The 13,924-nt window shown below is 26.0% G+C and overlaps 1 protein-coding gene across 7 annotated transcripts in view; it reads left to right on the plus strand.

The window, feature by feature from the left end:
- LOC136979671 (uncharacterized) overlaps positions 1-13,924 on the plus strand; it is a 109,560-nt gene that overhangs the window by 54,525 nt on the left and 41,111 nt on the right. For 4 of the 7 annotated variants that reach the window (XR_010881421.1, XM_067275707.1, XM_067275711.1 and 1 more), the window contains 2 exons: positions 132-205; positions 7,624-11,002. Coding sequence is in view for 6 of the 7 variants with exons in the window: in XM_067275707.1 (XP_067131808.1) it covers positions 7,963-11,002 (3,040 nt within the window). In the remaining variant the exon portion in view is untranslated. The remainder of the gene's footprint in view (positions 1-131; positions 206-7,623; positions 11,003-13,924) is intronic. The other 3 variants (XM_067275708.1, XM_067275712.1, XM_067275710.1) reach the window with 1 other exon arrangement.

Here is a 13,924-nt window from a genome sequence, read left to right on the forward strand (position 1 = left end):
TATTAATGTTTTTTGTTTTGTTTTTTAAAATAATTTTCGAAAGTTATACTAGTAAAAATAATAAAATATAAATTGTTAAATATTTTTTTAGAATGAATAGCAAATTGATTAGAATTTCATTTAAATTGCAGATGTCTCTCTTAGCTGCAGGTTGACGAGTTTATCGTGTGACACTTCCAACAGGTTCATTATCACTCCGAAAGAAGTATTGTTACTTGTTTTAAAATCTCGAATTCAATCATTTGGGAAATCAAAAATTCGTAGTTTAGATAATCTAAAATAAATAACTATAAAACAAGAATGTGTCAGAATACGTAGAATTGACAATTTATAAAATCAGTAGAATGACATTTTACTTTATTATATAATTTTTATTGTGAGTATTCTGTATTACAAACAAATGAAAATGTAAAAACAAGAAGCAGGATATTAAGAAAACATTTTTAAAAAGTAATTTAATTTTGTTAAATATATATATTTCAAGTCATAATATATAAAGAAAATGCTCTTAATAGATCTAGCCAGTATTAGGAGAAACATTTCTTTTTTCGTAACGTACAAACAAACATATACAGTAGGGTAAACGGTACAGTTATTGGCCATGTAAAGAAATTTTCATTCTAAAAATTCTATGACATAACAAAGATTAAATGGGGGAATATTACACTTATTCGTGGCTTATTGTTATTTTCTTTATAGCTTTTCTATTGTCAAGTACTAGAAATTACAAATGCCAATCGTTTAATTTAAAATGTGCTTTGTTTTTGAAAATGAAGAATTGTTGTAGTCACTTGCAATGACAGAAAAACCTGCGGGATCTGTTTTTCTTTTCTTTTTTGCTACCTAATGACAGCAAAAACTTGTATTAATATAGAATTGCAATATTTTTAGAATAGCTTTTGTAGGAATTTAAAAAAAAAATGTTTAATTCGAAATGGCCAATAATTGTACCATTTAACATATATTATTTTATGTAACATTATTAATAATAATTACGATTTACTAAAAATAAAAATTATGTACAGAATGATTCAAATTGTATCTTATCTCCAATACTTTATACTTCTAAACGTAAAAGGTTATCTTGTTAATCCTGTATATTGTCAGATGACCAAGTGTTTTTCGTTGTAAGATTATCTCGTAAATTCATGAAGTATTGGATTTCTAAATTTGTGCGAATATTCACCACCCGATATTTGATTCAAAGACTTTCAATTTTAATACAGTTTATTTATTATATAGCCTCTATTTATCTAGAATGATAACAGAATTATCATATTATAACGTTTTATTGCAAATAATATACTATTACGCCTGCATAATTAACCAAGAACACCATTGACACTACTACTTTAGTCAATACATTACGGTTACTATTGCCCCGTGAATTAACACGTCATATAAATCCAACGCCTTCAATGAAAAGAATAAACCCGTATTTAAATATTTAATTTGATTGAGAAAAATTCTGAAATTATTAGTATTTTATTTGATTAACTCAGAAAAAAAAGCATTATAAAAGACAGAATCGACGATAGAACAGTATTTTCACACATTTTTTTTTCACTTAGGGACCGGCTGTTTTCAATAATTTATTTTGAAGTCCACCTTGAATATACAGTATGAATACATTGCCCTTGCATGAAGATGTCTATCATAACAGAGCATCTCATCAAGTTCATGATGGCTTATTCAAAATTATGCAATAAAACGTTTCATTTAAATATTAACAATAAAGATTTGAAAACTAATGAATTTTCTTCTTTGTTCTTTCGTATTTGATTTTTAGCTTTATCGCGGACCACACTTTGGGAATCGCTGATTTAAAATAAACTACCGTAGCCACACATTGTAAAACGGTGGTACTCCCGGGCTAAAATCCGCCCGCGAAAATATTTGACACACCATTTATAAATGACAGCAATAGATCCACTTTTAGTTTATGCGATATAAAAGATATTTGTGTCCCGCCAATCGAAAAGTTTTTGACCACCATTGTTTTGTAGTATTCCTATTCAATAAAGTAATTTATTCTACTGGATTTTTAAAATAAAACAATTAATTCGACATATTGATACGGATTTAAAACCGAAAGAATTTCTCTCGTGAGCGATCTGCCAAGGGTGAGTGCCTCCCACGAATAATTTCTATGGGGAAACTGACTTCTATTTAGGTGTTAGATACTTGAAGTAAACCGGAGAAACTCCACGTGGTCAGTCCGTTGGTGAGGCGCGAACCTACGACCCATGTTCGGTGACTTTATACTGATGGAGGGGTTTCAGTTTCAGTTGATTTTTAATAATCAATTTTTCCTGATGGTGCTTCGTTATTAACACGAATCATCATGTAATTCGTGTTTTCGTAACATATACAAAAATCTGCAAAAAATCCGATGTTTTATTTACAGAAACTTTCTTAATAATTGAAGTTTGAAAGATTTATTTTTGAATTTCCGGCGGTTTTTGTGAAAATAAATAATTTAAAAGATTCAAGTTTTCAAATTAATTTGTACTGCAAAACAGAACATATATAAAAAGTATCGTGTATTCCTAGTAATAATGATAAGTACTGTACTTTAACAATTGTGTAAGTTCGTTTAATCAGAATTAAAGGTAAATTACAATTTATTTTTTTAATAATTCGGAGTAAAAACCTTCCACCGATTGTTCTTATTGAGTTCCTACCCTACCAACAGAAACAAAAATCAGAATTGTAAATAAACGAACTGTTTTCGTAACTAAGAAGAAAAACTTTTCATAATTTGATATAAGAATTTTATTTCATAAAGCGACGTTACCGTGGAAAATTGATTTACAAATTTATATTCATTGTAATAGTTTTTTTAATAGTTTTATTTCAGCAGTTGATGAATGACCGGTTTTATCATTAAATAATGATAAATCGAATGAACAAAGTCATTCCATTACTTGAAAGCTTTCGACCGCATCTATTTACTTGTTTTATTGTCTTCAGTGTTATAATCCAAATATATTTCTTTCCCTTCATTTAAATTGATTATTACAACTTTGCTATAATAAGTAAATGATTTTAAAATAAATAATAATTGAATTAAGTTTTCGATCTAAAATAATAAACAATAAGAGGCTATTTTTTTTATAGAACTGTCTAATGTATTAGAGTTAATTTTATCCTGATGACACAAACTATTATGCAAGTTTTGTAATTATTTTTCTCCGCTTTACAATTTAAAATTAAGTTTTAAACCACTTCTAATTTTCCTCCAAACGTGTACAAAATGGTAAATAATTTTCGTTGTTAAAAACAAAAAATTGCTTAGAGTGCAGTTTAAGTATTTAGTATTTGAAATGTTAACAGTAAGGCAATAATATAAGTGTTTACACCCGTGAGACTTGTATGTTTGAATCTTGATTATACATTAGTCATCCTGTCTGTATACAAACGCATTGTGAATCGTATGAAAATGAAATTTTCCGACAAGTGATCAAAGTATTTATAAAATGTTTTTCACTCTGTTCGAAATTAAGATTCTGATGTAATTGCTATGAAATGAAATACTTAGCAGCACAAAAATCAATACAATTGTTTATATCTTTGGGTGTAGTAAATTTAGTTTTGAGCATTAAACTCATTCTTTATTTAGGAGTTAATAGTACAGCATAGAATTAGTTGTGTGAAATTCAGTATTTACTTTCATAAACAAAATATTAAGTCAGTTATCTTAACGCACTTCTCTATATTAAGTACTAAAAGGTTTTTTTTTTTAAATGCAAGATTCAGTTATAGCATATTTCGAACTCACTGTATATAAATAAATTTCGCAATTCAGGTTTAAGTGAGCGGAGAAAGTTGTGATAGAAATGACAAATAAGCGAAACATACTCGTTTATAAAACGATAGTCATTACAACTTGTAATAAAATAATAATTTATTAGATAAAAGGTTGTTGTCGGAACTCGTTTATAAATTGACTCCACGAATAATTTCTAAATAAATTTTGTAGACGAATTTATTCAGTTGAAGAGTACATTGTTTCATCAGTGTACTCTTGAAAGAACAGTTTTTAAAGATCTTTTTCTCATTTTGTTTCGCTGTTACTACGTTATTTCGTTTCAGTGATTGCGCTTTAATAAAATATTAAGTTAAAAACTCGATAGGTTATATACGATACGCTTCTAAACGTTATAATATCAGAAGGGAAGGTGATAAAATGTTAAACATTAGTACGAAAGATATTATTTTTTATCACTAGCTGTAGACTAAATATTTGCCTCTGCTGATATTGTAAGTAATAATTGCCGATATTCTTGTTGATCTCTTAAATAGAACACGTTTTTTCTTCCGGGGAACTTGGCGAAGCGTACACATTGATTCCTTTTGACGAAATTAGTATCGATAAATGAATGAAATTTAGTAGTGCTGTCGTAATTCTTGAGTAAAGTAAACTCTCTCCGATTTTCGGACTTGAAAAATTGTCAAGGAACGAATATAAAATGGTAATATTTGGTACGTTCTGAGACGTAAAGGTGCGTAATTCTGCATAACGCAAATAAAAAGAAACGAGAAGTGAAAATATCTAATGACGACAAGATAAAAATATAGAAATATTTAAAACGTTAGGTGTTAAATGTTATTCTATAACCATTCTTAATGATTAAAATTGGTGTCAGTTTATATTTATTTCACGTTTCAAATTGTACCGGTGATTTTAATCGTTCAGTGGATATTGTGAAATTTCTATCTTGGCATATTTTTATATATTTACTGACAAAAATTCTTATATTTGCTGAATTTTAAACTTACTCTTTTATAATAAAACTAAATGCTTAAAATATAATGTATTTTGAATTCGTTCTATAGCATTTTTTTTATATTAAATTAATTCATAAAAGAAATATTATGTGCAATTTATCGTTACACTTAAATTAATAATAATTATAACTATTTAAATATAATTTAGTGAGGTAAAGTTGCGAAATAAAAATTTCTAAACATTTTTTACATTACAGCAATTCCTATGATACAAATTACACATTAATTTTTAATGATAATAGCACAATTTATAAATGATTATTAAAATTCGCAAATTATTAAACATTAACTGAAATTTTAAACTGTTAATTCGGTTTACAAACCTACGATTTCTAATAAGGATTAGTAATTGTATATATGGAAAATGAGATTAAGAAACATCGCGAAAATGTTTGGGATAAAATAATGCTAATGACGACTTCATTTTTCTACGTTCTCCCCTTCCAGATATAGGTTCTTAATGAAGATTTATGGTGATTATATGTGAAGTTATTCGTGGAATTGTTATTTGACGACAATGAAACAAACTTCCAGCTCTATCTATTATTATCTACTTATTTAAAATAAAGTAGATCTATTTATTTACTTGTACTTACTTTACTTTTTATAACACCAGCCACTAATGTTATATTCGTGGCTGGTGTTACTCGTAATATTATTTTTCTTACCTAAAACTAAAAGTTTCACCCTCAACTGAGACATACTAATGCAGAAAAATTATCTTTTTTTCCCCCCGGAGATTTAGGAAGTTTTGAAAAATAATAATCTAAAACTTAATGTCGTATAATTCAATTTGTTGACATAGATATATAAAATCGATATGCAGTGAAAAATAATTATTGCATCTAAAATTTTCCGGACTTGCATAACACGGACAAGTTACTACTAAATAATCATTTAAGTTTCCTGACAATAGAAAAATTATAAGTAACGAGTGTCTTAGCGATACCGTTCTTATATTACTGTAGTCCCGAATTTATTTAAAGACTACATTGCTGTATTATTATGAAAACTTTTGAAGCTCATTTCCTGTTATAATAAATTCAGCAGTGTAAGTTCTGTATACAACTGATTGTAATGCATTACTGTACTGTATATTCGTTGTAGTGCTATTCTCATATTCTACGTGAGAGGTAAAAACACTCCGCTGTCTCGGGACTTTCGTGAACTTTGCAGCCTTCACCCCACTATTAATTCGACTTAGCGGGAGTTTACTGTATTTTGAAAATAAAAAAGTTATTACAATATTTGTGAATTTACATAATTACAATAGATTTATTAGGATATTTAGTCTATTTTTTTGATTTTACTGTATAGACAAAATTCTGAATAAACGTCTAATCAATTGGTATTGTCATATAACAAGAGACACTTATACAAATTATTACCAGAAATCGTTTTACCGTTTAAAATCGATATCTAGGAAGAATAATTAATTTTATTGATTTCAATTCGGATGGAATAATTTGTCTTTCTATTATTAGTTTGTAGACATTCGTACAAATTATAACGGTTTGTTGTTTTAAATTAGAGAAAATAATCTGTAATTAACACGACTCTTTTATATGTATCTTATAATCAGTATCAAAACTGCTTGCATTCGTAATTATTACGCTTGGTTTATGCATAATAGTGCAAACGAAATAATGATATCGATTACTTTATTATATTCTGTACATTTTCTTCTCATTCTGTGCTTTACAGAAAAGTTTAAAATACGTTTACTGAAATGTTACAGATGTTACGACCGAAAAATCACTATGGAATTATAATTATTCCACATTATAAATATTTTTCAACATTATATTAGTAATTATATTAATAGATTTTCAAATTTACAGATTAGCTTGTAATTAGTAGTAGTAATTTATTTCATACACATATCGGTTTAAAAAAGGTTTTCATTAACCAACTGTTAATGGATGTTATTGTAACAACAGTATCTATTACATTCATCTCCCATGTTAATTTTCTCAGATAATATGAAAGTTGATTGAAATATCTTTCGTTTTTGCTTTGAAGTGATTATTTTTATAAAGTTTTAAACATTTTTGAAATGAATTGTAAACACAAACTCCTAATAAATATAAATACAGTATATATCAATTGCTGAAAACATCTAACTGCAAAGCAATGTTAGTGACTGAAATTTGTTATTATTTACTCCATATTCTTATTTTTGAAAATATTAATAGATAATATAAATATATAATTTAATATATTGATTAATTTAAATAAATTTCTGTTAATTGTCAATGATGTAAAAAGAAAACTCGACGAAAAAGTCGCTATATTAAAGTTTTGTGCTCGACTGAAAAATCCTCAAAGAAAATATTTTTCGTAACAACCACAAAAACCTTAAATTTCCTCGGTCGGCATTCCATAAATTACGTATCTTAGCACTTCGGAATGAAGTCTACATCCATAATAGACAAAAAGAATTCTATACCCGAGTATCTCCAATTATGTAAATTTTTAAAACTTTATTTTTACTTTGTCTATTACTAAACAATATATTAACAATAAGCAAAAACTAAAACTATTTATTCAAAATTGTTTTAATCACCTAGCTACTTACATACTAAATGCATTCTGGTTTTTATGAAACTTGAAAATATATACAGTATATTTATTCCAAACATGCTTTGCTATCCATTTTTAACAAAGGATTAATAATCCTTCTTCCTAATTATTATATAAAGTAAATTTTGGAACCGAAAAGATTTCGATTTCGTTTAGTTTATAATTTAAAAAATGAATTATATATATGTTTTTATTTAGAACAAAAATAATTTATAAAATATATTTATATGTACATTTTTTTTCTTTCAGATATCAAGATTTCCATGAAATTTTCTCATCAGAATCTCAAGAATATCATACTAAATTACAGCTTTATCATCTAAAATCAATGTATAATTTCATTTTTGATTAGCATATAAGAATATTAATATAAATTAACATTAAAAGTACTTGATTTTGTAATACATGACTGAAGTACAAATTTGAAGCAGAATTTATATATAAAATATTGTGTGAAATAAAAACTTAATAATTTTATTTTATTTTTTTTTAACAAAATCTACTTTTTTGAATTCTCAAATAAAATGTGAATTTTTAGAAAATTATTTATAAAAACTTTAATAAAATTATAATGAATTGAATTGAAGAATGAAGGGCGAAAATTTAACATCTGTGATTACTGATAAAATGCCTGGACATGTTACCGATTGTGTGGATATTTTTGAGGATTTTAAGGAAAATTCCATTCCGATTAATAAAATAAATGGACACGACGTGCCAGTAAAAAATATGGAATGTGATAATGTTTCAGATGTGGTGAAAGTAATTGAAAATTCTGATCAAATTAATCAACCTGACTTACTTAATAGGACAGAAAAACATTCTATAGAATGTACAGATATGAATCACCCTAATAGTTCAAAGTGTGAAATAAATTCTTCAGCCAATGAGGAAGTTAATTTATGTGTTGTAAAAAAAAGCGATTCCTCTAATTCAGTATTAAATAGTGCAGAAACTCAGGTAACATCAAATAGAAATTGTATTCAAGATAAAAGTGATATAAGACAATTAAGTAATAGCTACTTCAGTAAGCCAGTGTCATTAGATATTACTTCTTTAAAATTAGAAAAGGTGCGAATGGTCCTGAATACAGTATTAAAAGCACCTCTTCGAGATATGTTAAAATCTAAAATTGAAGCACCAGCAAAACGTACAACAGAAAATGAAATTGTAATACAAGAGTCGGTTGTAAATACTAATCAAGAGAAACCACAACATTGGGACAGATATAAAATAACACCAAAAAGAGTGAGATTTCTTGCAGAAAACTGTTTTAAAGTCTGTGATAAGAATGAGATCAAAACATTATTAAGTCCTTTGATGAAAACATCATTAAGTGAAATATTAAGATCTAATGTAAACTCACAAACAGTTAATGATCAGAATATTTTAAATAGTGATGAATCAACAATAGACTTATCATGTAGTGATTATCAGAAAATCTTAAGTGATGGTGAAAGTCTTAATGAAATAGATAAACACAGTTGTCATTCAGTAAATTGCAGTGAAACTCAAAGTGCAATAGAAGATAAAAGAATAACTGACATACCAATAATTGAAATCAAACAAGAAAATAATATTAATGAAAGAATTGATGCATGTCAAAGATTTCTTAGCAGTTTTACAAACAAATCTAATAGTGGTAATGAAATGGGTCATAAAAGCAGTAGGGAAAAATTAAGAAATGCAATGACACCAATATTGAAAATGTCTATAAGTGATGTAATAAGAAGAAAATTGAGTAAAAGTGGAATAATATTGATGAACGATAATTCGGATGAAGTAAATGAAAAAATGCAGAAATCATCAAATTGTTCAAAACTTTTATCTAATTCGTCTTCTACTTATAAAAAATTTACTACTCATGGAAGAATTACAAGATCAAAATTACATACATTATGTGAAGGTGGTAGAAAACTTCAAACTGACAACCTATTCAAACTTGTTAAAAAGAAAAAGAAAATTTCTCAAAAATCTTTAATGAAAAGAATTCCGGAGGATCAACTGCCAAACTTAGTATCACAGTTTACCGACCCTTTCGTGATGCCAGATCAGCAGCAAAACATTCCACGTAAGAGGCGAAGAAGAAGATACTTCAAAGGTGGTAAATATAATCTTACCGTTCGCAGAAGAAGAAAGAAAGCTACAAAAATTATTCACGACGACGAAGAAATGAATGTTAATCATTCAGAAGAACAGAACCTTGTTAAAGAAAAATGGCCTTCAGACATTTCTGTGTATGATAATTACTCATCCTTTTCTTCAGAATATAGTTCTTTTAATTGTGGTGAAGAATTAAATAAAAAATTTAAAAACAATCAATTGGTATTTACTCAAATGGATAAACTTAATTCTACAAAACCAAACACAAAAGAAAATTCACAAATGAATTCAGAAATATCTCTTTCATATATTAAAAATTCTCAAGAATTTGCTCAAAATATTAATTCTAAATCTATTCAGTTAGATAAAAAATTAAATAGTAACTCTAGAATAGTAAATAGGAAAAAAATTTATAATATGCATGTCAATAAAAATAAACTTTATGCAGATAATGTAGAAAGTGATAATATGCATGAAATGAGTGATCATAATTCTTTAGATATACTAGATTCAGCATCCATTTCTTATACAAATAAAAACATAGAAAGATCTCATATCGATAATGAAGAAATAAGTAATTACATTAATTTATCAGATACAGATCAAAATGAAACTGAAAATAGTTTAATTAAAAATTATAGTAGAATTTATAAAGAAATAAATTCTTCTAATAAAATTTCAAATAGTAAGCATTTATTGTTTATTGAAAGGAAAAACAGTAGACAAGAAGAAATAGAACATGCATACACCAAACCTATATCTAACGAAGAATATTTAAAACTTAGTAAATCAATCGAAAGGAATCATTTCGAAGATATAAGAGATATTTCAAATAACGATAGAAAAATAAAGAATTTTTATGCAATAAACAGTAATCTAGAAACAGACAGTTTTAAAATTTCAGAATGTAGTGGTAATATTAATTTTGAAAAAAAGGATGGTAAACTAACTCCAGAAAAAGCAGGTGATAGACTCAGAGAGTTAATCACTGAGAAGCAAGCTGCTGGAGATGATGGAGTTTTTGTAACAATAACAGTAAATGCCGAAGGTATTGTCGAAGATATAGAAAAAATAGAGCCATCAGCATTTGTTGACATAGGATCTATGTCAACATTTGTTCCAATTGAAGAATCTTCAGAAGAGATAGTGATAAACAGTTCATCAATGCCTGTTTTAGATTGTGTCCCAATAGATAATAATGATACAGACATACAATCTTCAGAAGTTACTGTCATTCCAGAACCGTGCTATACACTCGAAATTCAAAATGATGAATTGTCTACGGTCGAAACAGAACAATTTCCCGAATCAGAAAAAATAATAGAAGAATCCTCTAGTACCATAGATTTTCAAAATAAAATTAATGAAATAAAACGTAATAATAATAAATCAAAATCATTGTCGAGCAAAGGATTGGCAATCAGTCGTTCGACCCAGTTAGCAAATTTTATGGAAACGAATGGAGAAAACAGTACAAATTCATTAAGCAGAAAAAAAGAAAATGTATCATCTATAAATACCAATGGTTAGTATAATTATTATTATCTTTAAAATAAAGCTAAATTTATTTATTTTTGATTATTTACTTGCCTTTTTTTTTCCATTTTTTTGGACCTCCAACAAAAGAAACCTTACTAAATCCAAAACCAGAATTCCTAAACAAAAATCTACTAAAATACATATTCCTTAAAAATTAATATTTTTGGATAAGATTATCATTAACTAGAGAACAACAAATATTTTTACTTTTTTTATATTTTTACAATATTAAAAACTATGATAATAATCTAAATAATAAACTATCAAAGGTAATCTCAATTTTTAAGTATGAAATAGACATTTAAAATACTATTAAATGTTTATATTTTAAATAATAATATTGAATTGTACTTACTTAAATAATGCAAAGGAAATAATCTCAATAAAAATGTTAATGTAAGTTGCAAAATTTTAAGAATACCATATTTCATTTACTTAAATGTTCTTAAATCATAATAATAATAGCAATGATAAATTGAATAAACCAAGACAGAGTTGTTATTTTTTTCTTTTAATAAACTAGTAGTTTGATTTGTTGGTTAAAGGAAAATTTTCATTTCAATAGTAATCTTGAAAGGTCACACATGTGTTCACTACACAATTTTAGTTTATTTTACTGAAGTTTTATTGTCTTTAATATATAAATAGTTATTTAATGTTAAGAGACAATATTATTTCTCATCTAGCTATTTCTCAATCAGATACTGGAAACAGGTATTTATCTTAAAATAACTTCTAGAAATTATAACCATTTTATTGGATTCAGTCTATGCCACATATACACACATACAGTTTGATTTTTTTCTGTTTTTCCAATACTTTTTTTTAAATTTAAATAAAACCTTTAAGTAATTTAGCATTCCTTAGTATGTTTGTATTTGGTTTATTACAGCTATTTTGATTTTATTCTCGATTTATGATCTTTTTGGGAAAAAATAAGCTAGTGTTTTCTAACCTTAATAGAATTTTTATAGATTTTTAGCATTTTAGACATTTTTCTTTATGAAATTATATTTTTTAAACCGGATTTAATTACTTTACAAGGAGGAACTTCGATAGTTGAGTTTTAACATTAAGGCCATCATCGCATTAACACGTAGTTGTTGATTGTTATTTAAAAAAAAAAAGAAAATTAGAAATTTCGTTTTTAATTTAGAAGTCTCAATTCCTTATTATCGTACAGTTTCATACGTATATCAGTAAATATTTATGGGAAAATACCGTACTAATTTTTCTGTCCGGTTATAAATAGAATTCATAAGATTCATATAAAGTAAAAAAAATCATTGTTTGTGAGTAATTTTAATTTTTAAAGTTACAAAAACAAATTCGAAAAAATATTTTTAAGCACCTATTTGCTTTTACGAAGAGAGAAACGATTAAAAGAAAATATTAAATACGTTTTAAAAAGTATAAAAACGTTGTTTAATTAAAATATTAATAGATTGGTAAGATGGAAATAGTTAAATTTCTAAAATTAGAAATGGAAATTTAGCACGAAGTTTAAAAAATAATAATAATAATAATAAGATAAAAAAGGAAGAAAGAAATATTCTGCTTATAGCAATAATTCAATCTGGCATATTTCCGATAATTATAACTTCTACGAAAAGTAAAACAAAGTACAGACGGAAAATATTGATTAAATATATAAATGCCGTAAATATATATTTAATATTTATCGAATAACTTTAATATAGCGAAAAAGTCTCAAGCGCATATTTACTCGTATATATATATATATATTTAACGATGAAAATTTCATACGAATCCGTGTAAAATCATATACAGATTAACACTGGAAGTATGTAACAAGCATTGCGCAATTATTATTATCATCAATGTTGAAACGTTAATGGCTATTACGGTAAACAACCCGACTAACATCTGTCGCTATGATTTTTGGAGATTTGTATATGTAGTTTATTGTTGCGGAGGTGAAGAAAATGTTATTTTCGTTCCATCGATAAATAAATTTAAAAAAAACGAATCGAAATAAGTAAAGTGATTGTTATTTATCGATCAGCCCAATTAAAAAATATGCTGCTACCACGTAATTTCAAAAAACAATTGTCGTGGAGTCTGTAATATTGCGCTGTATATACTATCATTTATCAATTATTATCAATAGAAAAATCTAAGTGTTGAATAGAGGAAACGTTTTGCTATTTTAAGTCGAATTCGTAAAGAAATAACAACGAAAAGTTAATTGTATGTGTTAAGCGAGATAAACTGATTGTTTTAAACAAACACAACACTTTGTATAGTAAGACGTTTAAGTGTAAAAATAAATTTTATAGATAATTTTTTAAGCAATTATAATAAAATCCTTTATATAACTATTTTTATTGTAAATTTTTGCATTTTATTTTTATTTTCCTAAAAGATATTGCATTTTATCTTTTCATATTCCAGTAGGTTTTATAAATACATAATTATTTTTATAGGAGGGGAAACAAATATGATAACAATTTTTTAAATCAATTAATAATTTTATATAAATTCTGAAGCATTTCTTAAAGTTTTGCAATTTAATTTTTAAATTTCATATTGAACATTCTTGTAGAAATTGATAGCTAAGTTCTGTTTATAAAATTATGAATTTTATGTATAGATTTCCAAAACATTGGAACAAAAGCTATCTTTTATATGAAAGAAAGATAAAATAAATAAAAGATATGTATAAAAAAAGAAATTGTGAATTCTATAAATATACAATACATACATTTTAGAAGGCTACATATTATTAAATTGTTAAAAACATTTAATTTTCATCATCAAAGATACATTGAAGCTTAAGAATGTAATTATAAATTAAATTAATAATAGACGCTTATTAAATACGTAAAATCTATAAAATTTTTATTACTCGGACGGATGATAAACAATTATTTCCTAATTTTTTCTG

Source organism: Centruroides vittatus, unplaced genomic scaffold (genome assembly GCF_030686945.1).
Source record: "Centruroides vittatus isolate TY-2023 unplaced genomic scaffold, ASM3068694v2 contig_630, whole genome shotgun sequence".
Taxonomy (NCBI): Eukaryota; Metazoa; Arthropoda; class Arachnida; order Scorpiones; family Buthidae; genus Centruroides; species Centruroides vittatus.